The following is a 25,909-nucleotide window of genomic DNA, read 5'->3' as shown; positions in this document are numbered from 1 at the left end:
CCTGAAAGTGTCTAGCAAGCATGGTTTGCTAGACCCTCTGGATGGTCATGTGTTCAGAGGATGCTGCCCCCAGCCCCAAGCTCCAGGTGTCAACCAACCACAGTGGTCCCATCCCCCCCCCATGGTAGGCGGAATCATGAGCACATGACATATTCTGACCAGTTGGGACCTGAAGAGAGGTGGGAAAGGCATCTTGTCTCCTGTTCCTAGAGACAAGCAAGAGGTAGCCCTTCTCCTCCTTCTGGACCTCTTACGCCATGTTGCCTCCATGAGGAAAGCTGGTATGCAACAAGAGCCACAAGGCGGGGACCCCGGGCGGGGGTGGGGGGGGTGGGACTGCAGCTGGAGGCTGACCATCCTGGGCCAGCGGCTGCTCTTCCTGTGGACTCCTCTCATTTAACCAGCTGAGCTGGGGTTTTCTCTTTGCTGTTGAGCATCTGAGGTGCTACAACTGTCAGAAAGTTCCTTCCTTGTGCTTTTCCCCAGCCATGAGGATTTGACTCGCTCACAGGAGGCACTCCTGCTTGGTCTAATCAGAAAAGAAGGGCCCAGAGTGAGAGGAGGAGAGGGGACGGGGCGGCAGAGCAGCAGCATACGGGTTTTGCAGCACAGCCTCCGGAGAGAGCGGGAAACCTAAGCCTCCCCTGCCATGGACATGCATCGGGGGACAGGGAAGGGGACCTGAAAAGGAGCAAAGATTCCCAGGTCATAGAAAGCACTCACCGACACAGATAAGAGTATGTTTTTAAAGGGAAAAAAGCATTAATGATGAAACCAAGGTAACTGAAGAGGAGCACCAGCGTTTGCCCCAACAGGCGGCTCGGAGCCCGCGCCCTCAGCAGAGAAGCAAGGGAAGAAGCACAGCAGGAGAGGGTCCCCGAAAAATGGCCAGTTTCTGGACATGTGCTCTCCCATGGAGCCACATCTGAGCGCACAAGAGAAAGTTAGCTCTCCTCCCACGGCTACTGAGCTGGGTGTGTGAAATGGCGCTGCTCCTTGAACTTGGGTGCTAGATCAGTTTTATTTTAACAAATAAAGAAACCGAGAGCTTTCGGCCGCTCCTTGGCATGCCCTCCGTAACTCAGCTGCTCCAGGGCTGCGCGTGTGTTCCTGCCAGTGGTGTGAGAAGCAGGACCCCTGGGTGCCAAGCAGCCACCACTGCCCCGCCATCATCACCGACATTCACTCCTCCGGGAACCAGGCGCTCCCTCTGGTGTCCCAGGCATGGTTCCCGTAGGGTCACTTGGCATCTTCCCAGCTCTTTCTGATGAAGGTCTCCTTCTCTGTAGAGGCCTCCCCGCCTGGAAAGGGGTGTGTGTGTCAGGGAGCACGCTGCCTTATGTTTCTGCAGTGCTGGGCATCTGGCCTGCGCTGGGCACGTGCTCTCCCACGGAGCCCCATCTGCACCCCATCCGCAGCCCCACATCCTGCTGGGCATCTGGCCTGCGCTGGGCACGTGCTCTCCCACGGAGCAACATCTGAGCCACATCCCACGTCGCAGACTTTATCCTCCTGTCTATCTGCAGTGTCCTGTACGGTTCTCGCTGTATTATGTGTTCTCGAGTCTCAATTACATTTAAAGTAAGTTTCTGCCTCAATGAGTGAAACCCTTAGAGGAGACTAATTCCAATTCCACTGTCTCAGCCCAGGGATCCCAGGGCGAAAGTTGGGTCTTTGAATTCGTTGTTTTGCCTAAGCACAGTCCCCTACTGCCTGACCACACGACAGGAACTTCCAGAAATCCTTCTAAGGTACAGCGAGGCTGTTTGTCGTGTTATTAGAGGAGACACCCCAGCAGCAGGAACGGCTGTGAGTCTTCCCCACAGCACCCTGAATTCTCCCCACACCCCGTGCGGGGCGCTGAGTGAGGAGCCTTAGAGTCAGCGCTCCGGGACCACTGGCCTGGGCCTGGTGGGAGGCTGCACTGTCTTGGAAGATGACCCATGTGACAGCAGGAACCTCACCAGCAAGCAGCAGCCACAGGGGTCGGGGGTTTCTTCCTTGGAAGAAACCAAGGCTGATTCCTCTAGGATGATATACACCTGGCAAGAACTGAGCAAATCTGCATCTAATATACATCTGCACCTATTTTCTAAGACAAAGTTGAGCCTACAAAAGTCTGAAAGTAGCAAATATGTGGGCCAAGGGCCAGGGAACGGCCTGGCACTGTGTCCAGGACACCCTGTGTCACATGGTGCTGGCGACCTGGTCTGCGGTGAGGGCTACATGTCATAGAGCCGGAGCTGCTCCTGCACGTCGCCGTCGGACATCTCGCCAAACGTCTCCTTGTTGTCCTTCATGAGCTTGAAGATGGCAGCCAGCTGCTCTTTCTGAACTCTGTCGAGAAGAAAGGACAAGAGGAAAAAGATGCTTCCAACCCAGGAAGGGGTGAGAGACCACCAGGAGCAGCTGGTGGGGTGGGACTGACCTCGCCCGTTGGTTACTGCCTTTGCTTTTTCAGAATGAAAAAACTAAAACCAAACCCTCCTAAAACGCAGGAGCTGGCTTGCTCCAGCTGCTCCACGCAGGCCTTCTAGGTCTTAGGCTTGCTGCAGAGGTCTGGGACCCCGAGTGTCACAGAGGTTCACCGTCCTCAGTGTCCCTGTGGTCCTCAATTTCTGGTTGACTGTGCAGCTCAAAAGAGAGGCAAGGAGGAAGAGAACCGCTCCATTAGGTAAGGAGAGCTTGGTTGGGGGGAGCCAACAGAGAAGGAAGGAAGACAGCTGGTCGGGAAACGGGCACATCCAGGTGTGCATGCAGGAGAGCTGGGCGGGGGCAGCAGCAGGGGCAGCTGGCATCGTCCCTCGGGATTTCCCTACACAGGAAAGCGCTGCCTTGTCTTTTTATGACCTCCCTTTTCTGCCTTGCACAAGATGCCCTATGGCCTGCAGTGGCCCTGCCCCTCTTACCAGGGGAGGGCAGGGTGAAGATTAGCCTCAGTGTTTGCAAGCCGTGCTGTTATCTTCTGAGGCTCGGCCACACATCTGACCAGCACGGGGCAACTCCCACGGCAAACACGAGGGCCGGTGAGGCTGAGCAGGGGCCGGGACCTCGGGGTTCTTGTTCTGCTGCCCTTGCCTGCCAGCATGGATGGCCACTGCAGCTTGGTTCTGTCTACTCCAGTTTCTGGCTTCTGCTGCCCCTGCCCTCCACACCACGGGCCCGGCTCCTTGAGAGGATGTACCCATACTTCAGGCCTGGACCTCCCAGCCCTGCCCTGGAAGGGTTCTGCTACAGTCCTATCGTGGGTCCACCAGGGTGCAGGCTTCAGCAAGCTTCCGGGCCACCAGCCTCCTGCAGAGTGGTCTCTGGACCTGGCCTTACACTTATAGAATACACTCCTTCTGCCATAACCCTGCCCTCCTCAGCCCTGTCTCTTCCCCTGAGCAGTTGGATGACCACAATCCCAAACCCCAGCCTCTTTTGTCTGGGAAATTTGCATCTCTAGTCAGTTCTGGGAAGGGGCCTATCATAGGGACTTCGTACACTTCTGCACAAGGAAAGAGGTGCCAGGCACTGACAGGGAGGGGGGCGGAGTGCCTTGGACGGTCAGTCAGATGTGGACATCTCCCCAAACCGACAAGAGTCAACTTCATGTAGCTTTGGTGGCTATGACGGTTGTGTTTTTAAGAGGGTAAAGGCTTCAAAATGAAAGAGTTAAGATAACCAGTTCCAAAGAGATTATTTAGATTATGTTTTTAAAACAAAGCAAACCGAAAAAACACACAGTAACTGAGATCACATCCTCAAAGTTTATTGGGCTGGGTGAGGGCTGAGTTCAGAGAGCCAGGCTGTCGGGTGCTCGTTGGTGCTGCCTAGGAGCCAGTCCAGACAGGGCTGGGCACCTGTGCCTGGAGGAGTCCCTACTGAGTATCAGATACTGCCCTGTAGGGACTTGTGAGGCATCTTGCCCATGTCCATGGCTCTGTGCCGAAGGCACCAACTGTGGCTGTGGCTCTGTTGCTGTCCTGCACCTACGGTGGCAGGACAGGGAAGGCCATAGGAACGTACGCCCTGAAGCTGGGACTGGACGTTCCTGGCCTTCCACCTGTGGAAAGTTTTTCTGTAAAATGTCTTAGCCAACAAATCTAAGAACTGCAGATTAGTTTGTTATAGTATAAATATTGTCAAATATAAAATTCCAAGAAACTACCTTGGGACTGATCTAATTTTCTGGTAAAGTCTATCTGAAAACTAGGAAAAGGCATAGTCCAGAAGTCTATTTTAAGCTAACACAGTTATTATTGCTTCTGCCAAAGCACAAGTGGAGATTCTGCTGAGCTGGTAAGAACATCAGTAAAAAGGCCTCTTAGCAACAAGAGGGCTGGGCCAGGCCTTCCCCCGTTTGAAAAAGAAGGGCAGCCGGAAAGCCAGGGCCTGGCTCTCTGCACCTGGGGTCAACATGGCGTCTCTTACACCTGGCAGAGAACGAAGGACGTGGGCTCTGAGGGAAAGGGGCATGGTGGGCTGGGGAGCATAGGTGAGCTGGGCTCTGTCATCACTACTTAAAGTCTTTGGGGGTTTGGTTTCAACATGGATGAAAGGAGGAGGGCTGGGATAAACTAATTTAGAAATGTCCGAGCTGCTAAAATTGGTGGTATCATAAGTGTCAAAGGCATATAGCAAGTAAACTTGGGTAATAAGGTGTGAGCTCAATCTTTCAAAATCCCTTAGCTTCACAAAGTGACCATCATAAACGGGGAAAATCTCCAAACAGGGCAGAACCCAAGGAATTCCAAAGGACCCTGCCATAATCTGCCAAAGGCATTCCTGATTGGGGTTTATATCTCAGCAGAATTGTAGGCAGGTGACCCCAGAAGCCTGCATGGGCTTCTTTCTGGGGGTTTCCATGTTTATCTCTCAAGCTTTTAAGATGCCAAAAGGGAAAGCTTTCAGGAAGAGGCTAAGGATAACTTCATTATTCTTCAGTTCTGTAAAGAGAAATAGGGAGAAAAAGATAATGCATTTTACTCATTTCATCTTACAAGTACCAGGGAAAGGGGGACAGAGGGACAAGGAAGGAGAATGTTTGGAATTGCAGAAGGCGTGTTAGACGCTGGTTTCTCAAACACCTGGCACTTTGCTTCTCATCAGTTGCAGCAAGATAGTCTGCAAGGTGGCCAGAGCTGGCAGAGCCCTGGTGGGTCCCCAAGAGAGCATGTTCTGCCTCTGCAAAGCCTAGAAAGCAGCTTGCTGATCTTTGTATGGGTAAGTGAGCACCTTCCTATTACCCCAGGGGATATCTTCCTGATAGCCACTGACTGCGTTTTGTCCTTTCTTGGCCTGTTGGCACTCTAGGAAGTGCTTCCCCAGCAGGGCCACTTGGGAAAGAGTTCTCAGAGCATCTGCAAGGGATCTGATTATGTGCCTTTGGCGCCATCTCCTGGTGATTGGAGTCTGTGCATCTCAGGCGGAAGTTGAAATTCACTCTTGAAATCCAAGTCTGTCCTTGGTCTCCTAGATGCTCCCAGGCACAAGAATCACAGTCCCACAGCCCTGGTTCCCCCACCACCTCTTCCACCTCCCCACTATGTCACATGATACCGCTCCTGTCTGTTTCCAGAAGATTCAGGACAGTCCTGCAGACAGACCTTCAGATACAGGAGCATGAGGCCTGGGCCCATCTGTCAGTGCCAGCACCCTGAGTGCCTGGAACATATGAGCTGGGTTCCACTCTTCCCTGGGACTAGCAGGTGAGAAGAACTAGGAAAGAGCCGACAGCCGTGCTTGGTCTTTTTCCTGCCAAGTTACAAAGCCAGCCAAGCCTTGCGCTTCACCAGCTCTGGGGGTGAGGAGGAGGCCTCTTGCCCTGGGGAGCTGTCACCAGCCCGCAAGCCAACCTTCCTCCCAGCCACACTCTGAGCTGGAGGTGGCATCTCCCAGGACGCTGTGGCTGGAACCAAGGAACACCCCCAGAGGCAGAGCCAAAGCCAGGAGAGCATGAGTATGTCCCACCCAGAGGGGACTGGAGATGAGCAGACAGGACAGCAGGGTCTAAGTCACAGCCACTCTGGATTTACAGACCCGACCACTGGCTGGCCCCTGGGTAGAGGGCGTTTTATCTGTGAGCAGTTTCAAGGGCACAGATATCCAAGTAAGTGTCTGAGAACTCTCTTGGGCCCTCCTGCTCCTTATCCTATTGCCATGTCCTGAAATCCCGTGAGCATGCCAGAACCAGGGGAATGCCAGAAACAGGACCCGATACAGATTTAGGCTCTAGGTGCAGATATGGCAGCTGAGGTGAGGCAATTGAAGTCAGGGAGCTGCAGCATTTGCCTGTTAACCAGCTGCCCCTCTGCTGGACACCCCAAGTGCTTGGAACATAATCAGAAGGAGGCACAGAGCCTGGTAGGGAAGAATTTGACAGGCGAGGAGAGCATCCTGCTTGCCAGCCTTGGTCTCAGCAGTTTGCCGATAGCATGAGTGTTATATTTCCTAGGACAATTCCAGGGCAGTTCCCTTGACTCGGCTGCCCCCAGGACTGTGTAGCAGCCACCAGCTCCCTCACCCCATGGGAGGTATCGTGCTGAAGATGAAAAGACAGAGCCAAATTGACCAGCCTCTGCAACCCCAAGCATCACCATGTGTGGAGCTGAAGTGGTGGGTGGCCCCAAGGGGGCCTGGGCAGCTGCGCACTGGGACCACATGCAGGGAGCAAGCCGATGCTGCAGGCATGCGAGCTGCAGGAAGCATGCGGGCAGGGGTGGGAATGGGGCCAACAGGACCTCCAGCTCGCCAGGACCTCCGCCAGCCCCTCCTCAACCCGGGCACAAAGTGGCGGCTGCGTTGTGCAGATGAGGAGCCAGGGACCCTCCCTCAGCCCACGAGCAGCTCCTTGGCACAACGTTCAACCCACAGAAGAGCTGAGTCTGAATTGTGGAAAGCCCTGTTGGGAAATGGTGTGGGGGGGGCTGCTCTCTTTGAAAATAGTTCAGAGATGATTCTCTCTCTGATTCTGAGGCCCCAGCTCCAAACACGGTGGCAGTGGCAGCCTGGCCCTGCCTGAGGCCGGTGGCCCACTCACTGAGCTCATGTCCCCACTGAGCATTGACCCGAGCACAGGCTACAGCTGTGGCTTTGTCTGTGGCATCCACAGAGGCCTTCAAGAGTGGCAGGGTGTCAAGCCCTCTCTTCCTGGACCACGGGCTTCTCAGCTCTGCAAAGGAGAGCTCCAAAGCAGCTGCAGACCACGGAAAACACGTGGACACAGCCGAGTCCAATACCACTGGGCGTGTGTGGACAGGGAGTGGCCAGCTGCTGCCCTGGCTCTGAGGAGCACAGGCAAACCTGCACATGTCCAGCCAGCCTCAGGGTTTGCCTGAACCACGACACCCACGTCCCATAGCCACCAAGATCTCAACCTCACCAGGAGCACTAGGACCCCAATCAGCTGGCTCCTGGCCCCTCTGGGACTTAATTGGCCTCCAGAAACTTCTGCCCCTGGGAAAGGGGCCTTCTGTGCCTGCAGTTGCTTGGGCAAGACAAGAAGGAGGGCTCAGGGGGACAGGAAGGCGTCATTCAGTTATGAGGCAGCAGGGAGGGGGCTCAGACCAGTCAGTGGTGTTGGGGACACATCAGCAGACAGTGTGAGGGAGGCACCTAGTCTATGAAGTCATTCTCCTTACCAAAAGGATTTGCAAGAATATTTGTGGCTCAGGACCTAGGGAACTTGCTACAGGGAAGTGAGGTCAGAGGTCAGCTCAATCCTGAAATATAAAGGCAGCAACGGGGTCAGGAGGCGGTCCTCAGTGCCCAAGGAGGAGTGGGGGGCTCCCAGGCGGCTCTCCCTCCCACCTGGCCAGGCCCTCGCTCCCAGCGTCGGGGCCTTCCTGCCCAAGTGGGAGAGCAAACCTGCTGCTGGTGGAGGCCCGGCCCAGGAGCAGCCAGGAAGGGCGGAGTTCTGCTAGTTATGCTCACCAGAGGGCCCCGTCCCCCCCAGTCCCCAGGCTCATAAAGGGAGCAGCTCATTAACCAAATGGCCGGTGGCAGCATGGCATGGACAGAAAGCCTTGAGGGAAGCCCGGCGGGCGGTGGGGGTGCCCAGCCGCCTCCCTCAGCCGCATGCAGCAGAGCAGAGGAGGAGCACCAAGCAGCCGTCCTCGTGATGAATCGCCTTTGTCGCGGACAGCGTCAGGGACAGCTGGGCATGCTCTGGGCATTTCCTGACATCTCATTTGTTCTTTCATGTGGTGGTGGGGAAGGAAGAAGAGAAGCCAAGGGGCTGCAGCCCTCCCCTTCCCACCAGGCTGAAAACTACCAAGACCGGAAAGACCCCCAAACTAAGAGGGGAGGGGCTCCGCGGGGCGTGGCTCGGAGGCCGCGCCCTCCGGTCCGGGAGCCTCCCCAGGGCGAGCCGGGAGGCCCTCGCCTACCTCTGCTCCTCCTCCAGCTCTTCTTTGGTCATCATCTTCTTGTACTGGTTTCCTCTCAGCTGCCCAGGGCTGTACTTAAAGGAGAAGGTCTCTCCTGTGGGGATGAGGGGCACTGATAAGAGCCTGGTGGGTCCAAGGAGGCCCCAGCCCAGGCTGTTCCCCCACTTATTGGTTTGAGAAGCCACACTTCAGTCAGAGAAGCCCCGTTAAAGAGGGGCGGCGTGCACAAGCCCCGGCCAGCCCAGTCTCAGGGTGGACACTCAGCAACACTGTCCTCTCTCCCCAGCACCCACACTTAAGCCCATCTCACTCCTCCATGGAATCCTGCCACCTCGCCCTGGAAATGGGGACAAGATGAAAACAGAACAGCCAGAGAGAACTGCCCTCCCCACCTGGGGTGGCATGTCCCACAGGCCGGTGGAGCCAGCCACTGAGCTGTGTCTGTCCCTCTCTGGCGAACAGTTCCTGCCAAGCCGCCCACTGCGAGGCTTTCCCTCAACCTCATCTCCAGCCCAGGGACGCTGCCCAGCCATCAGGCAGCAGCTGCTGACAGGAAGCAGCGGTGCCAGGTGGGCCGCGGGGACCTGCCCTCCTGGGCTTGGGAGTGCCAGCCAAGCACTTCTCCCAGCCCTCCCCCACGTTATTAGAGACCTAGAAACACAACTGGCCCCTGAGGCGGTGATGTGGGGCAGCTGCCTGCAGACAAGGGCAGCCATCCAGGTCTGCGGCACAGGGTCTGGACATGTGACGTGGGGTGAAGGCAGGCTCGAGGAGGCGAGGGTGCAGCAAGAGGAAAGCTAAGTATCCTATGGAGGAGGCTGCCTGGACCCCAGACTGACTGGAGGACTGGGGCGGCCCGGGGTTGTCACCTCTAATTTCCATCAACACCTAAAGGACTGGGTGGGGGAGCAGCTCGCAGAGGCTCCTCTCCCCAGCTGCTGCCCTACAAGTGTGTCCCGCTGTCCCTGCAATGTCTGTCCCACAGCAGGACAACCCAGGTCACTGCTGTCTCTTCCCAGTGGTGGCCGGCATATGTCAGCAGGTGGGTGGATGTGGGCACAAGGGAAGGAAAGGCTCTCGGATTAGGGCGCCCTCTGGGCGGAGAGAAGAAAGTTCTGGATGTTGGTCCAGGCCCTGAGCTCTCCACAGGGCTATTTCCTTCATCAAACCCTGGCCCAGGAGGAGAGGCCGGGGGCTCCTGTGAGACACCCCTGCCCCCGCCGGCTGCCCAGGGCGGGTGCTTTCCTCAGGGAGCAGTCGCTACCTGTGTACAAGGATTACTTTGCTCTTCACTCCGTCCACAGATACTCAAAGAGCACAATTGCGGGTGCTGGGGAGACCGCAGAGACAGCAAACAAATACATGTAATTAAAAGACATGATTTAGCTGGACGCCAAGGCCCACACCTGTGATCCCAGCAGCTCGGGAGGCCGAGGCAGGAGGGTCATGAGTTCAAAGCCAGCCTCAGCAACTCAGCGAGGCCCTAAGCAACTCTGGGAGACCCCGTCTTGAAATAAAAAATAAAAGGGCTGGGGGTGTGGCTCAGTAGTTAAGCAGCCCTGGGTTCAACCCCTGGATGAAAACAATTTTTTTGCAGTTGGTCCCAAATGCTCTGCAGAGGACAACATAGGTGGGGAGGGCTAATCAGGCGAGGCTGGGAGAGGGCGCTGGGGGTGTGTGGTGGAGACGGCCCAGGAGTCTGCCTGGAGGACCTGACAAAGCATGGTGGCAGGAGCAAAAGGTGGGAGGACAACACGGGAGGCTGGGTGTGTGGGAGAGGCAAGGAGGTGGGGTGAGCTGGGGCCAGGTTTCCCGGGAGCCCAGCTGCAGCTGCAGACGGGGAACTTGCCACCAACTCTCAGTGTGAACCCAGAAGAGGCAACTGATAAAACCAGTGAACCTCAACACAACTGGTTGCTGTTGTAGAAAACCAAAACTCGAGGCAGCTGCCGGCCTGGCGCTCCTGTAGGGTCGGCTGGCCTTGCTGGCAGGTCTGATTGGCTCCACTTTTACTCAGCCACACAGAACAATCGACTTGAAATAACAAAAAGGGACGAGCCACACACAGCTGCGTCTGATTCGGTGAGATCAGGAGGGCTGGATGTGGAAGGCCCCAGGGAGGGCCGGGGGGCCTGTCTTCCAGTCTGTTGGAATCCCTGAGTTGCTTAGGAAGCCACTTTAGCGACACTAACCAATCAGCCCGGGAGCTGAGCTGCTGGCTGCAGAGGGGCTGGGTGTCCACCCGAGCTTCCTGACAGCGGGCGGCCAGCCCCCTCCCTCTGCTTCGTTAGAGACGGCAGGAAGCCATGGGGACAGGGGCTAGCCAAGGACAGCAGCTCAGATAAGGAGGGAGGGCTCAGGGACAAATACGGTGAGCTTGTGTGTGAGGTGGCCTGCCAGGCCTCCCCCTGTGCACGCCCAAGGGCCTGTGTCCCCAAATCACTAACAATCCTGGTCCCACACGGAGAGCCCCAGTTGCAGCGAGTCCCTGATTGGAGATGATACAGAAGGACCCACATCCGAGAAGGAGGTCCTCCCTGGTGGGGACAGAGGTCCCCCGCCCACTGCCAAATGCTCACTGAGCCCCACATTCCTGAACCCCCTCTTTCCACCGCCCCCACTAGCTGGGGAGACACAGCCAGTTTCGCTGTTTAAAATGATAAAATATCGAAAACACAGAAAAGCAACAGGGCTCCTGCTCGCTGTGCAGGTGTAGCAAGTGCTGACATTTTGCTGTCTGTGCTCAGCTTCTTTTGGAAAGAAACGTAATGTGGCCGATCAGCAGGGTCCCCACGCACTTGGTTCTGACTGTCCATGGCAGGGAATGGCATGGCTGGGAGGCCAGGGAGCCCCAGCCACTAAGAGGCGGGGGTCCCTCCCGTGCCTTCTGCCTGCAGAAGGGCGGCCTGTGAGTGGTTTCTGTCTTGACAAAATGGGTCAGATATACTTGGAGAGAAAGGGGACATACTGAGCCTGCTCGTGAGAGGCAGGGGAGATGGTAGAGGCTTGCCAGGCTGTGCAAGGTCCTGGGTTCTATCCCCAACACCACAAAAACAAAACCAAACAAAACAGCAATATAGAGTCAGCTGGGTGAGGTGGTACACACCTGAAATCCCAGTGGCTCTGGAGGCTGAGGCAGGAGGATCACAAATTTGAGGCCAGCCTCAGCAACTTAGCAGAGCTGTAAGCAACTTATTGAGATACCCATCTCAAAAAATAAAAAGGGCTGGGGATGTGGCTCAGTGGTAAAGCGCCCCGGGGTTCAGTCCCCAGTGCTAAGAACAAAAACAGGCAGGACAGAAGCCAGGGCCTCCTGGACCCACACACACTCATATTATAGACAGGAGGTGGTGGCGGGGGGGGGGGGGCAGGGCTTTGGCCAGGCCATCGTTCCCAGGCACCCCCTCCTCAGACCCCCAGCGCTGGGTACCCACAGCACGGCCTGGACCTAATCGGGCCCTGCAGGAGGGGCAGAGGCTGCAGCTCAAGGGAGTCCCACTCACCGTCCTCGTCCTCAGGCCCTATTGGGGGAGGGTCCTTCTCACTGTCCGAGTCCTGCTCCTCCTCCTGCAAGACAAGGGCAGGGGTCAGTGCCACAGGCAGAGAAGGGGCTATGGCCAGCTCTTGGGGTGTGTGAACACTCTCAAGAGACGAGTGACCTGGTGGATGGGGCCAGATGGCTGCCTTGGGAAATGGTGGCAGTGGGTGGACAGAAGATGGGGGAAGGGGCTCTAGGTCCAGTGTAACCAGGTCCAGCAGTCGCGCCTATCCTGCAGCCAGGTCCCCTGAGCCCAGGAACAGGGCTCCTTTAACCTGTGCACCTCAGGCCCTTGACCTTCCCCAGGTGCTTGTCTGGGAACTGGAGGCCATTTTGCTGAGTGGGCCTGGGACCCCCATCCCCCACGGCAGTGAGCAAATTAGAGGCACAAGAGCCACCCTGGCCAGGCCAGGGCAGGGCCTTGGCGCAGCTGCATGGGAAATCGCAGGCCCCGCCCTCCAGGCCACCTTCTGGGCCTGGCCATCTCCATGTCCACTTTCCCAAAACGGGAGCTCCGCCTCCTCAGCTCCGGGTCTCTCCCACACAGAGAAGGCAGGAGGCATGTCTGTCCGGGGTGGCCTCTGTGGGAGGAAGGAGTGACTTCAACTTGCAGGAATGTTGGAGGATGACAGGGACATACCATGGGCCAGGGGGCAGGAGGGAGCTGGAAGCCCAGAGGGCGAATGTGGAACAGCACAGGTCTGAGAGCAGAGTGGACAGGCATGAGCTGCCCAGCAGTGAAGAGCAGGCTGCAGCCCGGGGGGAGACACCCCCAAAACACAGCTGAGCTGGGGGGCAAGCTTTCACAAGCCCCTGGTGGTCAGAAGCGGCCAGCACCAGGGCCTGAGCGCCTGCCTGGGGGCACTGTCTCTTCCACTCAGCAGTGTGCCCAGGGCCACCTAGGTGCCACCAGACTGCCCCCTGCACAGGTAGGGACATGTCCAGGCTGTCCAAAGACCTCCTGAACTCTGCAAAGGGAGTGTCTCCGTGGCTGGGGTTAGGTAGGCAGGCCTCTCCAGGCGCCAGGGATGGGAACCCCCCTGGATGCAGCACCCCATTTCTGAGGGTCTGCCCTCTGGACGGGACTTCCATCCCGTGATGCTGTGCCCAGCAAAACAGGCCATACCATAGCTGGAGAGAGCAACGGTTCTCCCACTGAGTCTAGCTGGGTGAGCTGGTGCCCGTGGTCACCAGATGCTAACTGTTCCCCGTCTTGCAGGGCGTGCGGGCCCGGGGCACTGGCAGCACTCACGGGGAACAGCGTGTTAGGGAGAGAGCAAGCAGGAGCGCCAGGCCAGCAGCCCTCGGGGCGTGTGTTAGGGTGCTGCTGCTCCTAAGTGCAGAGGGGGAGCTTCTGGAACCCGCCGTCACATCAGGGAGCAGAGCTGGGGCGGGCTGCCTTCCTTTCAACCTTTACATTTCAGAGTAATTTGAATTTTCTAATTATGTGCATGAGTTACTCCGTGCATCTTAACAATGCTAACGGGGTCTCTGGGCAGCGAGATTGGGGCTGTTTTTTTATATGCCTATCTTTTCCAACAGAGCAGGCAGGGATGCGACTGTAACATGGTAAAAAGCAGGTTTGCTCTGTGCCCCAGCTCCTGACACTCTGCTCCGAAGCCCTGACCATCTGAGTAACAGAAGCAGCTCTGTCCTAACGTTTGGTCTTGGGCCCCAGCTCCTGATGTAGTGCCCTACATCCCTGGGAGACCCCTGGACGGGACTGCTCTCCAGGAAGACAGAGCCACAGTGGGACACTTGGAACCCTCGGCCCCCACTTTTCCTGAGGCAGGTGGAGGAGCGATGGGCCTTGCCTGTGTGGGGAGAGCGAAGTCCCTAACATCTGGGGCATTCTGGGCTCCTGGACGTCCACGTGGGGAGGAAGGCCCAGCCCAGCTCCACAGGGACGGGGCTGCTGTGCTAGGCACCTTTGGGGCCTCGCCCTCTGTGCCTCCTTCTGGCGGTTCATCTGTCCCTGTACCTTTATCATAAACCCTCCAACGTGAGGTGCTTCCCAGAGGCTGTGCCCGGCTCGGCAGACCATCCAACCCAAGGAGGGGGTCTCGGATGCCCTGACTTACAGCCAAGTTGGAGGAAGTGTGGGTCTCCCACTTGTGCTTCGCAACCGGCATCTTGACGGTCTGAGGCCACCTGCAGGGTCTGCCCAGCCCCACATGGGGAGTGCCGGGAGCTTAACTGTAGGACGTCCAGTTGGCGCCAGGACAGTTGCAGAAGCGGCTGTCACAGGCGAAGTGCCTGTGAAGGGCTGCGTGAGCACGAGGTAGGCAGCTGTCCCGCCGACACTGACACGATGCCTTCTTTTTTTTGGGGGGGTGGGGAGGTTACTGGGGATTGAACTCAGGGGCACTGGGCCACCAAGTCACCTCCCCAGCCCTATTTTGTATTTTATTTAGACGCAGATCCCCTCTGTCTCAGCCTCCCTAGCTGCTGGGATTACAGGCGTGTGCCCCACTCCCAGCCTTGGATGCCTTCTTCAATGACAGACAGACGTCAGCCTAGTTGCGGAGGGCCCCAAAAGGAGGATAGAGAGGAGGCCAATTCTCCTATTAGGTGCCAGGGACACAAAGATGAAAAGAAAAATAAGAAACAACGAGCACAGGTCCTGTCCTTAGGGTGCTCTGGGCCCACGGGAAAGGCCTGTGAAGAGGCAGCTGAAGCCCGAGAATGAGAGTGATCCCAGAGGGCCTGGGGGTGCCGCCTTCCGTCCTGCAGTGACGGGGGTTTGGGGAGGGTGAGCAAACGGCACTCTTTGGAGGCACCCCAGGGCCTCATAGAGGAGCCAGGCTCTGCACTCCAGCACTTACCTAGGCTTTTAGAGAACACAGAAACAGTGATAGGGTTCCTTTTGTGCGTGTGTGGGGTGCTGGTGATGGCGCCCGGGCCTCAGGCATGCTGAACGTGTGCCCTACCACCGGACTATACCCCCAGTCCCCCTTATTCTTTTTCACAAAACAAAACACCCCTCCCTATTGCATCTGGCTCTTATTTTATAAAAATGTGTGCACAACAGAAAAATGGAAGGCTGACCCAGAAAAAAGAAGCGGAGGTCTCAGAAGCAGCACAGTTAAGACCAAGATGAAGACCCCTCAGGAAGGGGGGCGCACCAGCCTCGGGCCAGAGCTGTGCGCTGTGACGGGGACGTCTGAGGGAGGCCCAAGGAGCAGTTCCTGGGGACTGCACTCTCTCCTTCCTTACAGAAGGTCCCGGGGCACGCTGAGTCTTGCAGACTGTGTTCAGGACTCTTCGAGGCATTGAGGTGACACTGTGAGGAAGGGGCTCAGCTGGGCCTGCAGAGAGCAAGGACAGTTCAGAGGGGGGCGGCACTCTGATGGGGTCTGAGACAGGGGTGCTGACAGCTGTCCTAGGAAGGGGACTCCGGGCAGAGGGCACAGCCAGGCAAAGGCTCGGAGGCCCAGAGTCCAGGGTTTTCCAGCTACTGCATGAGCCTGGCCTGACTGCAGGGAGGTGGGTGGCACGAAAGGGTCAGAAACCAGGGGACAGACATGCGGGGCTTGTGCCACAGAGTTCTCAGGTGGCACAGAAAAAGGTTCAGGTTTCTTCCTTCGGGAAGCCCGGAGCCTCCCGAGCTTTTCAACAGGGAGAAGCAGGAGGAGAGTTGCGTTTGGAGCCAGGTGTGGGGCGTGGGGTGTGTGGGGGGGGCATGGGGGGGCAAGATGAGGGCAGGAGGAGCCACAAGAGGCTCCAAGCTCAAGCTGGAGCTGAGTCACAGGCTGCCCAGCCTTCAGAGCCGGATGGCCGCAGCAGGAGAGCCCCAGGTGCCTCTGGGTCTGAGGCGTCTCCTGGAGGCAGCAGGATCTCTGAGAGGGGTCACTCTGGGGCCTTCAAGGAAGCAGGAGGGAGCAGCTGCTCAGGTGCTAACTGTGAAGCTCTCAAAAGGCCACTGGCTCTTATTTTTATTTTTTTGAGACGGGGTCTCGCTGTGTCACCCAGGCTGGCTTTTAACTCCTGGACTCCCACCTCCTGAGTACCTGGGGCAGCAGATGTGGGCACTCTGCCAGCTCCCAGCAGTGACTTCTCCTCGATGCCCACGTGTCATGGGCTGAACCGTGCCCGCCTCACTCCCACTCATACGTCAAGGCTTAACCCCAAGTGCCTCAGCCTGACAGCAGAGCTGGGCCTCCATCTGCAGGGCCCCAACTGCCAATTCACATCAACCGTGGATTAAAAATATTTGGGGAAAAATTGTGCTTGTATTGGACACATATGGACGTTATTCACTAAATAATAAGTGTAACAACTATTTACACAACATTTACATTGCATTAGGGATTATAAGTCATCCAGAACCAGGTGCAGAGACCCATGCCTGTAGTCCCAGCCTCTCCAGAGGCGAAGGCCGGAGGATCACAAGTTCCAGGTCAGCCTTGGCAACTTAGTGAGACCCTGTTTCAGAATAAAACATTAAAAAAGGTTGGGAATGTAGCTCAGAGGTGGAACAAGCCTGGATTCAATCCCCTATACCACAAGAAAATGAATTAATTACCAAAATAAAATCATTTTTAAAAAGTGATGCGTTGGGTGTGGTGGCACAGGCCTGCAATCCCAGCAATCTGGAAGGCTGAGGTAGGAGGATGGCCAAGTTCAAAGCCAGTCTCAGCAAATTAATGAGGCCCCAAGCAACTTGGCAAGACCCTGTCTCAAAAATAAAAATAAAAGGGCTGGGGATGGTTCCATGGCTAAGAGTCCCTGGTTTCAATCTCTGACACTAAAAAAATTTAAAAAAAAAATCTACAGTTGACCTAAAATAGACAAGAAGAGGTTTGCACGGCACACGCAAGTACTATGCCATTGGTATAAGTGACCTGGGCATCTGCAGGTTCTAGTGTGGGCCAGGCCCAGCACAATCGCCCGAGATACTGAAGGATGCATTTAGGGACAGAACCTTTAACAAGTGATGAAATGAGGCCACTAGGGGGTCCCTAATCCAGGAGTGCTGTCCTTATAGGAGGAAATCTGAACAGGGAGAGAAACCAGGAATGTGCACAGACCAAAGACCCTGTGAGAACACGGGTGGGGGGGTGTGAGGGAAGAGAGGAAGGAGCTATCCGGAAGCCAAGCAGAGGCCTTGGGAGGAACCAGCTGCCACACCTTGAACTTGCACTTCCGTGCTGTGGACCCGTGAGAAATGACGTTCCTGTCAAGCTCCTGGTCTGGAGTATTCTGCTGCAGGAGCCCTGGCAAATGAAGACATCATGCTTCTAGGGCAAGTAGATCAACTTCATGAAGACTGTGAATGAGTGGCCCCCACCGAGACAGACAGCTGACACCATCCTGGCTGGTCCCCAAAGTTGGCCCAGCTGACCCCACACCAATCTCCACATGGTCCAGTCTCGTACTGTGTTACTGAATAGAGAGCAAGTCTTGACTTACGTTCTGGAATAACTTTCCAATTCAGCTTTTTCTTCCGGTGGGGGCAGGAGAGGCAAAGCAAAGGGAAGTCCCTCCCCATGGCCTCTCTGTGGCCAGGAGCCCCAGCCAACTCCCCAGGGGCCGAGGGCAGAGAGAGTGGCCGAGGGGACAGGCAGGTTCTGGGGCTCAGTTGAGAGGCTTCTCACCACTGAAAGCCAGACTCCTGTGCAGCGGGGTGTTGCCGTTTATGGCTACCTGGGCTGACCCCAGGGGGCGGGAGGCTTGCAAGTGAAGAGAGATGAGGGACATATGTTGAGGTGACAGGGAGATGCAATTGAGACTGTCTGTCTGCTGCCAGGGGAGATGGCTGGGCTCCTGCAAACAGGATCCGCTGGGGCAGCCCCAGAGCTGCCTCCTGCTGTGACAGTACCAACGGGGCTGGGTATCTGGATGATTTTAAAGGACAGAGCCCCACTAGGCGGGGGGAGTGGGAGGCTGTTCCCCACTCTAGAAGAGTGTCTTTCCCTCCTCGAGAATGGGCAAGGCAGGTGGGAAGGCGGAGATGCATTCTCATCTTCCACCATGGGGGGCGCCATGGGACTGGCCAGCGAGCTCGGGCTTAGGCTGCTTCTTTGAACCATGGCGTGGGGCCAGGATCTGTCCTTTGCAGCTCACCTGAGGGCCTTGAGGACCCTGAGGGTGGGGAGCAAGGTCACAGGACCTGACATGGAGGGCTTTTAGCTTAAGAGTCTGCAGGAACACAGCAAGGAGAAGGGGAGGAGCAGGAGAGGCTGGCTCTGCTTTAGCTCTGCCTGCGGAGTTTCCCTGTAAGGTTAAGGAAGGAAAAGGCATCCAGCACTTTAGAAAATGTTATAAAATCACTGATCTCGTGTGGCTTCCACCTCAAGGCAAGCACATGCTGGTGAAGAGACCCTGATGAACTGCCGACCGTCCAGTTTCTGAACCCCAGTAGCACAGGGGACCTCGTGACCTCGAGTCGTGAACAGGCTGCCTCTCTGGGCTAGGCACCGTGGGCAGGCTCCCAGGGGAGCTAGACCAAGAGCAGGAAGACAAAGGCCTCCTTCCTGCCACCCAGGGCGGAGACAAGGAGACAGAGGTTTCTTGTGTTTCTTTTTGTGGTTTTTGCTGCCTGTTCATTCAACAAGAACTTATTCGGTGCCCACTGTGTGTTGGGTACCTAGGGATGCAGTGGTGACTGGCGGGTGAGGCCCGAGCTCTGGAGCAGACATTGCACAGCAGCAGACAATGTGCACCAAAATAAAGATGACCTCACCCTGGATTAAGTGCCACCAAGAAGGCCAAGTAGGATACTGCGCTGGAGAGCGAGGGAGGAGGGGGTGGGGCGACTGTCCATCTGCCAGCGTGGCCAAGGACATGGAGATGTGCCAGGTGAGCAGGACTCCTGTGAAGACCCGGGCTGGAGCCAGCAGACCCCTGAGGGTCTGGACGTGGGCGCCAGCTGAGCGCCAGGAACGGGGCTGCGGCTGCATTAGCAGAAGAGGCGAGGGCTGGGAGCAGAGGGGGGCGAGGAACTGTGTGCAGGGGAAGCCAAGCAGGGCTTTCAGCTGGCAGCTGGGATGTCATTTCTGGCATTTCTGGGGTGGGGGCAGGGGCGGCCAGGTAGAAGGAAGCCTGGGGGGAGGACACTGGACAGCCCAGGGAGCCTGGGCCTGGAGTGGCAGCCAGCAAGGAGAGCTGGGCTCCAGAGACCCCTGACAGGCAACAGATGGGACCTGAGATGGAATGGCTGTGGGTGGGGGGAGGGAGGAGAAGACAAGGCCACTCCTGGGCTTGTGGCCGAGCAGAGGAGACAGCCACGGTGGCAGCCAGGATGAGAGGAGGGGTCTGGGAAGGAGGGGAAGGAGGGCACAAGGCGGAAGAGAGGGAGCCACTCACAGATAGGCAGGGGACAGCTGGGGGGGGGCTGGGCACAGGCTCTTGGGAGTCATCAGCTATGGATCAGGAAGACAGTGGTGACCGGAGTGTTCTGGAAGGCAGCCACGGTGGGCCAGGTCCTGAAGACCTTCTGATGAGATTACAGCATGAGCTTTTCCAGGGGGGCAAAGAGCAAAGGGGAGCGCTGCCCAAGGACAGGCTCAGAGTGTGGAAGGCCAGGAGCCAGAATGGGAGGGAGAGGAGACAAAGCGCCATGGGTGGGCTGCTCCTGTGACCAACGTCCCCACCCCCAGCATTGAGAAGTCCAGACCAGAAGCCCATCCTGGGTTCCCAGTGGAGGCACAGCCGCTGGCCTTGAGCAGACGCCCACTAGACCAGCAGGGCCTGCCAGGCTCCATCCCTGCGTCACGCTGGGCAGTGCTCCCACGAAGGGTTTAGAGGACATCAAAAGCTTCACACCAAACAAAAGAAACCAAAAGGGTGCCCTCGGGCAGCAGTCTGTCCTCCAGCCGCCCTGTCAGAAACCGCCAGGGTGAGCTCCAGTGTCCCCGTCTGGACGGACTGAAGGAGGAGGTTGGGAAATAGCTAAAGGATCCACAGGGCAGACCTAAGGAGGTCGGGGAAGGGATGATTTTGTTGTGGAAAATCAGGCTGAACAATCTGAACATGTCCAACTTTGAATCTATTGATACTGGTGGCCAGCTTTTAAAATATCTTGTGGCGGGCTGTGACTGTGGCTCAGGGGTAGAGCTCTTGCCTAACATGTAAGGCACTGGGTTCGATTCTCAGAGCCACATATAAATTAACAAATAAAATTTAAAAATTTCATCAACAACTAATAAAAACGTTTAAAGAAAAATATCTTGGAGTCCACAACCAGAGGACGCCCCAGTCTCAACTGTCATAAGGAATTAAAAAGGTTTCCTGGGAGTTGTCAGTAGATACCATTGGGTTGGGGTATTTTCTTGTCTTGAGGTTTATCTCAAACTCTGGGTCCTCAGGAGGAGCCACGTGACGCAGCACATACCTGCAATACCAGGAACTTGGGAGGCTGAGGCAGGAGGATGGAAAGTCACAGGCCAGCCTCAGCAACTTAGAGAGACCGTCTCAAAATAAAAAATAAAAAGGGCTGGGGTGTAGCTCAGTGGTAGAACCCCCTGAGTTCAATCCCCAGGACCCCTTCCCCTGACACACACACACACACACACACACACACACACACACACACACACACACACAAGGCTGGCAAACATTTCAGAGCCAGGACCCTACACCAGAAGGCTCCGAGCCTGACTATATCTCCTGGTCCACTATGTGACCTTGACAGTGGCAAGTCCAGTGTGCCCAGGCTCAGGTGGTTCGTAAAGCTCTGACCACTAGAATCTGGAGGTTCCCAAGAGCACCCCCATCAAGGACCCAGGGTTCTCACCCCCCCACCCCCTGCCCCGGCTGTGGCCTGAGCAGTGTCTGAGGGTGGCTTGAGCAGTGCTTGACTTGTAACCCTCCAAGGCCAGGCACCTTTCTTCCCGAGACACAGTCTCTACAACTTAACTCGTTTTCACTAGGTAGAAATTCTGACAGCTGAATTTTCTGTGTGCCATCAAGACTTTTTTCTCTCCGAAAGGACAGAGTTGAGCTATCAGAAAAGCCCCCAGACTTCTTTCTTATATGGAAAAAAAATTAAATGAGTTTAAACAACTTTACAAAAAAACACCCTGTGTTTCCAGCCCCTGGAGTCAGCCCGTTCAGTGGATGGACACAGGGACAGTTACTATTTTCTTTACTTATCTAACATTATTTTCTAATGAATTGAATGTCTTAATTAATGAATGTTGGGTTATTTCCAGTTCTGTTACCTCGGCCAATCACTAGGCCTATTATGAACTCAACGTTTGTGCACCCTGCTCCCCTTCCCAATCTGTACATTGAAGCCATAACTCCCAGTGTGTGTGTTGGGGGGGGGCTTTGGGAGCTGATTAGATCATGAGGCTGGAGCCCCTGGGGTGGGGTGGGGGACCCCATCAGAACATGAAGAGACACCAGAGCCTCTCCCCTTCTCTGGCACGTGACGCTTCAGTAAGAGGGTGGCATCTGCACCATGGGAGTCCTTGCTAAAGACCCTGTCTGCTGACACCTTGATGGTGGATTTTCCAGCCTTCACAGATGTGAGAGAGAGGCGTCTGTCGTGTAAGCCACCAGACTAAGGTACTGTGATGTATCAGCCCAGGTTGACCAAGGAAAGACCCCAAAGTGATAGGAACAAACTGCCAGATACCTACCTGGCCCTACCACCTGGGCTGGTGAGAGCAAGGTGAGACCGCACTAGTACCACGGAGGCCAGGAGGGACTGTGGAGAAGGGCCTGCCTGCCCTGACCACTCTGGGAGGGACAGAGAGCAAAGTGGCCAAAGCTCAGCTAGGAAAGGAGGCACTGGACCTAACTTCAGAGGAGCAAACAGAGCCAGAGGACCAGGACAGAAGAGGAGGCCGTGCAGCTACCAGGCCACCACGGCTGCAGTGTCCAAACAGCAGAGCCCTCCTGGGGAATGCCTACTGGGCTGTTTTTCCAATATCATTTTTATATTTTGAAAAATTCCAAGCCTTCAGAAAAGTCGAAAGAACAATACGGTAACGAACACCATACACCCTCCACCCAGATACACCAATTCTGCCATCTTTGCTCTCTTTCTCCATACACACCCACGTTTTATGTAACTATTTGAATCATGACAGTCAGGATTGGAGACATAAGCCACGGTACCCGGCTTCTACTCTGTGTTTGAGCAGAGCTGGAACCTAAGTGCCAAGATGTCTGAGCTCTGGCACAGACAAAGCATTCGTTGCTCTTGCTAGGAATGGCCCTTGACCCCTGGCGCATGATGCTGTCGGGGAACCCTAGGACACAGAGAGAGCCCTGCTGGAAGCCCTACTTCCATTAAGTAAGAGGCCCTCCCAGTAATTCTTTTTTTTTTTTTTTTTTACATTTATTTTTTAGGTGTAGATGGACACTACACAATGCCTTGACTTTTTTATGTGGTGCTGAGGATGGAACCCAGGTCCCTCCCGTGCTAGGCGGGTGCTAGGGGAATGCTCTACCGCTGAGCCACAATCCCAGCCCCCCTCCCGGTAATTCTAAAACCCCAACCTACTGTGGAAGCACCAAAACCCTGCTACTCTAGGGCCTGAGGAGGGACCACCTCTTGTCCTTGATGTGGTTGGTTCCCAGTCCTTTGTGAAAGCGGTGTTCCTGTCATCTGTCCTACACTCCCTGCTCCACACTAATCTCTATAAGAGAAATGCGATGGCTCCAATAATGTGATTCCACCCTCTCCTGGGACTCCCTGCCCTGGCTGCTCTGTAGAGGGGAAGGGAAGGGAGGGGAAGGGAGAGGCCCTCCCTGCTGCTGGTCTGGGCTGCAATGATTCCATCTCCAGTTCTTCAGTTGACGCTCAGGGCCTCAGCCCATAAATGGTCCCTTCCTGCCACTTGGTCCTGTGGAGGGCGCCCAGCACCGGGGGGGGGGGGGGGGGGGGGGGGGGGGGGGTGCTGTCGGGAGTGATCTGCAGCAGCAGCTGAAGGCTAGCTGCTACCCTGGGCTCCAGAGCCTTCTCAGTAATCAGCTTTGTGAGTCAGAGGCAGCAGCTGCCCCAGACTGCCCCGGCCTTGCTGGGAAAGAAGAGGATTGGATTAGAAGGGAAGCAGTTGATGGAAAATGAAGAGGGAGGGAGGGAGGGGGGGAGCCCAGGAGCAGGGCTGAGCGTGCCTCTCCCTCCCTTCCTGGGCAGTGACTTCTGGGCTAACAGCAGGTGGGGTGCCCTTGCCCCTCCAGCCCTTCTCTCTGGGTTCACTTAGGGAGCCCAAAGGAGGCTGCCCCTGTCCCCTGCCCCTTGTGTTATTTTCCCAAGGGGCCTTCTTCCCAACTGTCCCCTAAGCAGCTCCTCCTCATCAGAACAGAAAACCTTTGGAAATGTCCAAGTCAATTTCGAGACAATTTCTAAGCAGCTGCTTCAGTTCATTCCACTCCTGGGATGGGTGGGGAGGACACACAGGTGTGGGCCAGTCCTGATCCAGGACCGCGTGCAGGAGGGGAGCTGGTCAGCTCAGAAATGGCTGGGGCCCTGAATCCAAAGGGGACCAGACCTCTCAATAAGGAAGACGACTTAGGGAACTCTCCACAAGGTGGATTTCCTCAGGGCAGCCGGCATCAGGTCCGCTCACACTGTATACTGTCCTTCAAGACACACAGTGGACCTCAGAGAATATGCATCCACCCAGGTAGGGGCAAATTATATGAGGACCCCTATTTTTATTTCCTTTTTGTTTTTTTTAATGGCACTGGAGCCTAAACCCAAGGGCATCCTACCACAGAGCTGCAACCTCTCCCCTTTTTATTTATTTTGAGACAGGGTCTCACTAGGTTGTTGAGGCTTCCCTTGAACTTGTGATCCTCCTGCCTCAGCCTGGGATCACAGGCCGGCACCAGGCACCACCTCATCCAGCTGAGGGCCCCTAATTCCACAACACTATTGAATCCACCACATTACATATCATATGTGCTGACAGCCCAAAAGCCCTGTGGAAAGTTAAAGAAGAGCTGTATCCCACAGGACAGGAAACGACTGTGTGCCATCAAAGGACATTGGCATTCAGTCTAGAACCTACTGCTGGGTGATAAAGGATCAATTCATAAGTAGGGCTGATAGAGAGCCAGTGATGTCCTGAGAATAGTCCCATGAGACCACGAGTGAGGCAGGAGTCCCAAACATGGGAACAAATATAATACATACGGCGGCAAGTCTAAGCCCCACCTGCCATTAACTGGGTAAGGTATCCAGCCTCCCCCTGCAAGAGCATCATGGCCTCCGATTAGCTCAGACATACTCCACCTTCCCCAGGGCTGGTTAGAAGCCACTCCAATGACACAATTAGTCACCCACTTGTCAAGCAAAGTGCCTGCTCAGAGGGGGTCTGGAGAGCTAGAGAGAAATGCCTGAGGACAGTCTCTGCTTCCTCCTCTCCCCTCTGCTTCTGTCCAGTGTAAACCACTGTGTCCAGCAAAGGACAGAGTGGGCATCGCAGATCTGCTGACAACACTAGAACAGCCTGCTGATGGTTTCCACTGCCGGGCTGTGTCCTCTCCTCCAAAGCAAGGAGCTCAGGAATAAGAAGAAAGTGTTACAATTAGACTTGGGGGTGGGGGCTTGGCCTGGTGGCCCAAGCCCACCTGAGGCTGAGAATTCCAAGTTGAGCAACCACGAGGATAAGGCGAGACCCTATCATCTCAAAATAAAAAGTAAAAAGGCCGGGGCTACAGCTCAGATAGAGCACCTCTGGGTTCTCTCCCCAGCACTGGGAAACAACAAAACCCAGTGGTGGGCGAGTGGTGGAGGCCCAGGCCAGCCCAGGACAGTGAAATCCTGATAACAGGGCAAGTAGGTTTCCAGCCTGAAGAGGTGCATCTGCGAGAGAATGGGGCTGGCTGGGGAGGCGGATGAAGTTAGCCTGGGGTGAGACAGTGTGGTCAGGCAGAGCTGGTGGCCAACACTAGCCAGGGCCTGTGGCAGGGACGCTGAAGCATATTTGGGGACCCCCCAGGAGGCAGCGTTCACACCACACAAGCCAGACTTGTCTGCGCCCTGGGAAGTGGGGTAGGGATGCCCACCAGCAGTTTGAAAATGACAATAAAACCAGCGATCAGTGTCTTCCTTTCCGTCACCTCCACAGGCCTCACAAAGCGCCACAGTGATTCTGGAATCTGGATTTCAAGTGGGCCTAAAAAGAGGCAGCTTTTCTCTTCACCCTCCAAAAGTACTAAATTGTCAACATCCCAACTTCCACTGCCCGCCTTGAAATAAGCCGCGTGCACGTGGATGCGGGGAACAGGGGGCGCGGGGGCCGGGGGACGGCGGGCAGCGAAATTCCAAGCGCCGGGGGAGGCCTGGGAGCGCCGCTGCGCGGAGCCTGCGCTGGTGCCGGGCGGCTCCCGGCTCGCAGGGGCGGAGGTCGGGAAGAGAAGGGGCACACAAACTCGCCACCGGCCACTGGCGGCACTTCCAGGGGAGGATGGCGAGCCGCGGACTTGGCACGCCGGGACCCGCGTTTCCTGCCGGCCGCCGGCTCTGCCCCTCCCAGGGCGACCCGCCTGGGGCCTCGCGGCCCCGCTTCCCCGGCTCTGCGGGTCGACAGGGCGAGCCGAGCGGCCGAGGGTCCCGGGTCCCTGGGTGGGAGGGCGCCGCGGGCGCGCCCGGTGCGTACCTGCCTCGCCTCCGCCGCCTGCTCCTCGGCCTCGGCCGGCGCTGATACGGGCTCCCCGGGCTCCGTGGGCTCCCCCGGGCCCTCGGGCAGTCCCGGCCCCCCGGGAGCGGCCGCCGGTTCGGGGACTGGGGGACTTGCCGGCACCGGAGTCGCGGGCTCCGGGGGCGCGCCGGCGGGACCCGGGCTCGCGGCCGCCCCGCGCCGCACCAGCAGCCAGGCGAGCAGCAGCGCCAGCGCAGTGGCCAGCGCGGGCAGCGCGGCCAGCAGCTCGGCCGGCGCCTCCATCGCGCCCCCGCCGCGGAGTGCCCGCCCGCAGAGACCCCGAGGGAGCCCGCCGCGCCCGGCCGCCGCGCCCCGCCCCAGGGCGGAGCCGTCGCCCACGCCCCGCCCCCGGAGCTGGGCCCCTAGGGGGCGACTCTGGGGGACTGGAGCCCGCA

General features: G+C 56.7%; 1 protein-coding gene across 4 annotated transcripts; it reads right to left on the bottom strand.

Annotated features, from left to right (window-relative positions):
• Window positions 1-1,002: 1,002 nt before the first annotated feature.
• On the bottom strand, window positions 1,003-25,781 carry Mxra7 (matrix remodeling associated 7). Of its 4 annotated transcripts, none has more exons than XM_078041617.1 (5): window positions 25,473-25,781; window positions 11,876-11,939; window positions 8,373-8,466; window positions 2,206-2,337; window positions 1,003-1,301 (listed from the first exon to the last, which is right to left on the bottom strand). In XM_078041617.1, the coding sequence occupies exons 1-4, from the start codon at window positions 25,755-25,757 to the stop codon at window positions 2,223-2,225; spliced, it is 558 nt and encodes a 185-aa protein (XP_077897743.1). In that variant the 5' UTR covers window positions 25,758-25,781; the 3' UTR covers window positions 1,003-1,301; window positions 2,206-2,222. The 4 variants fall into 4 exon arrangements, with proteins under 4 accessions (XP_077897743.1, XP_077897744.1, XP_077897745.1 ...); XM_078041618.1 differs by lacking the exon at window positions 25,473-25,781 and adding exons at window positions 14,959-15,218; window positions 16,209-20,630 and having other exon boundaries at window positions 1,003-2,337; XM_078041619.1 differs by lacking the exon at window positions 25,473-25,781 and adding exons at window positions 14,959-15,218; window positions 17,041-20,623 and having other exon boundaries at window positions 1,003-2,337.
• Window positions 25,782-25,909: the final 128 nt, after the last annotated feature.

This window comes from Ictidomys tridecemlineatus, chromosome 3 (assembly GCF_052094955.1).
Source record: "Ictidomys tridecemlineatus isolate mIctTri1 chromosome 3, mIctTri1.hap1, whole genome shotgun sequence".
In the NCBI taxonomy this organism is placed as follows: Eukaryota; Metazoa; Chordata; class Mammalia; order Rodentia; family Sciuridae; genus Ictidomys; species Ictidomys tridecemlineatus.
The sequence above is the reverse complement of the archived record's forward strand: the minus strand, read 5'-3'. Positions and strand labels throughout refer to the sequence as shown.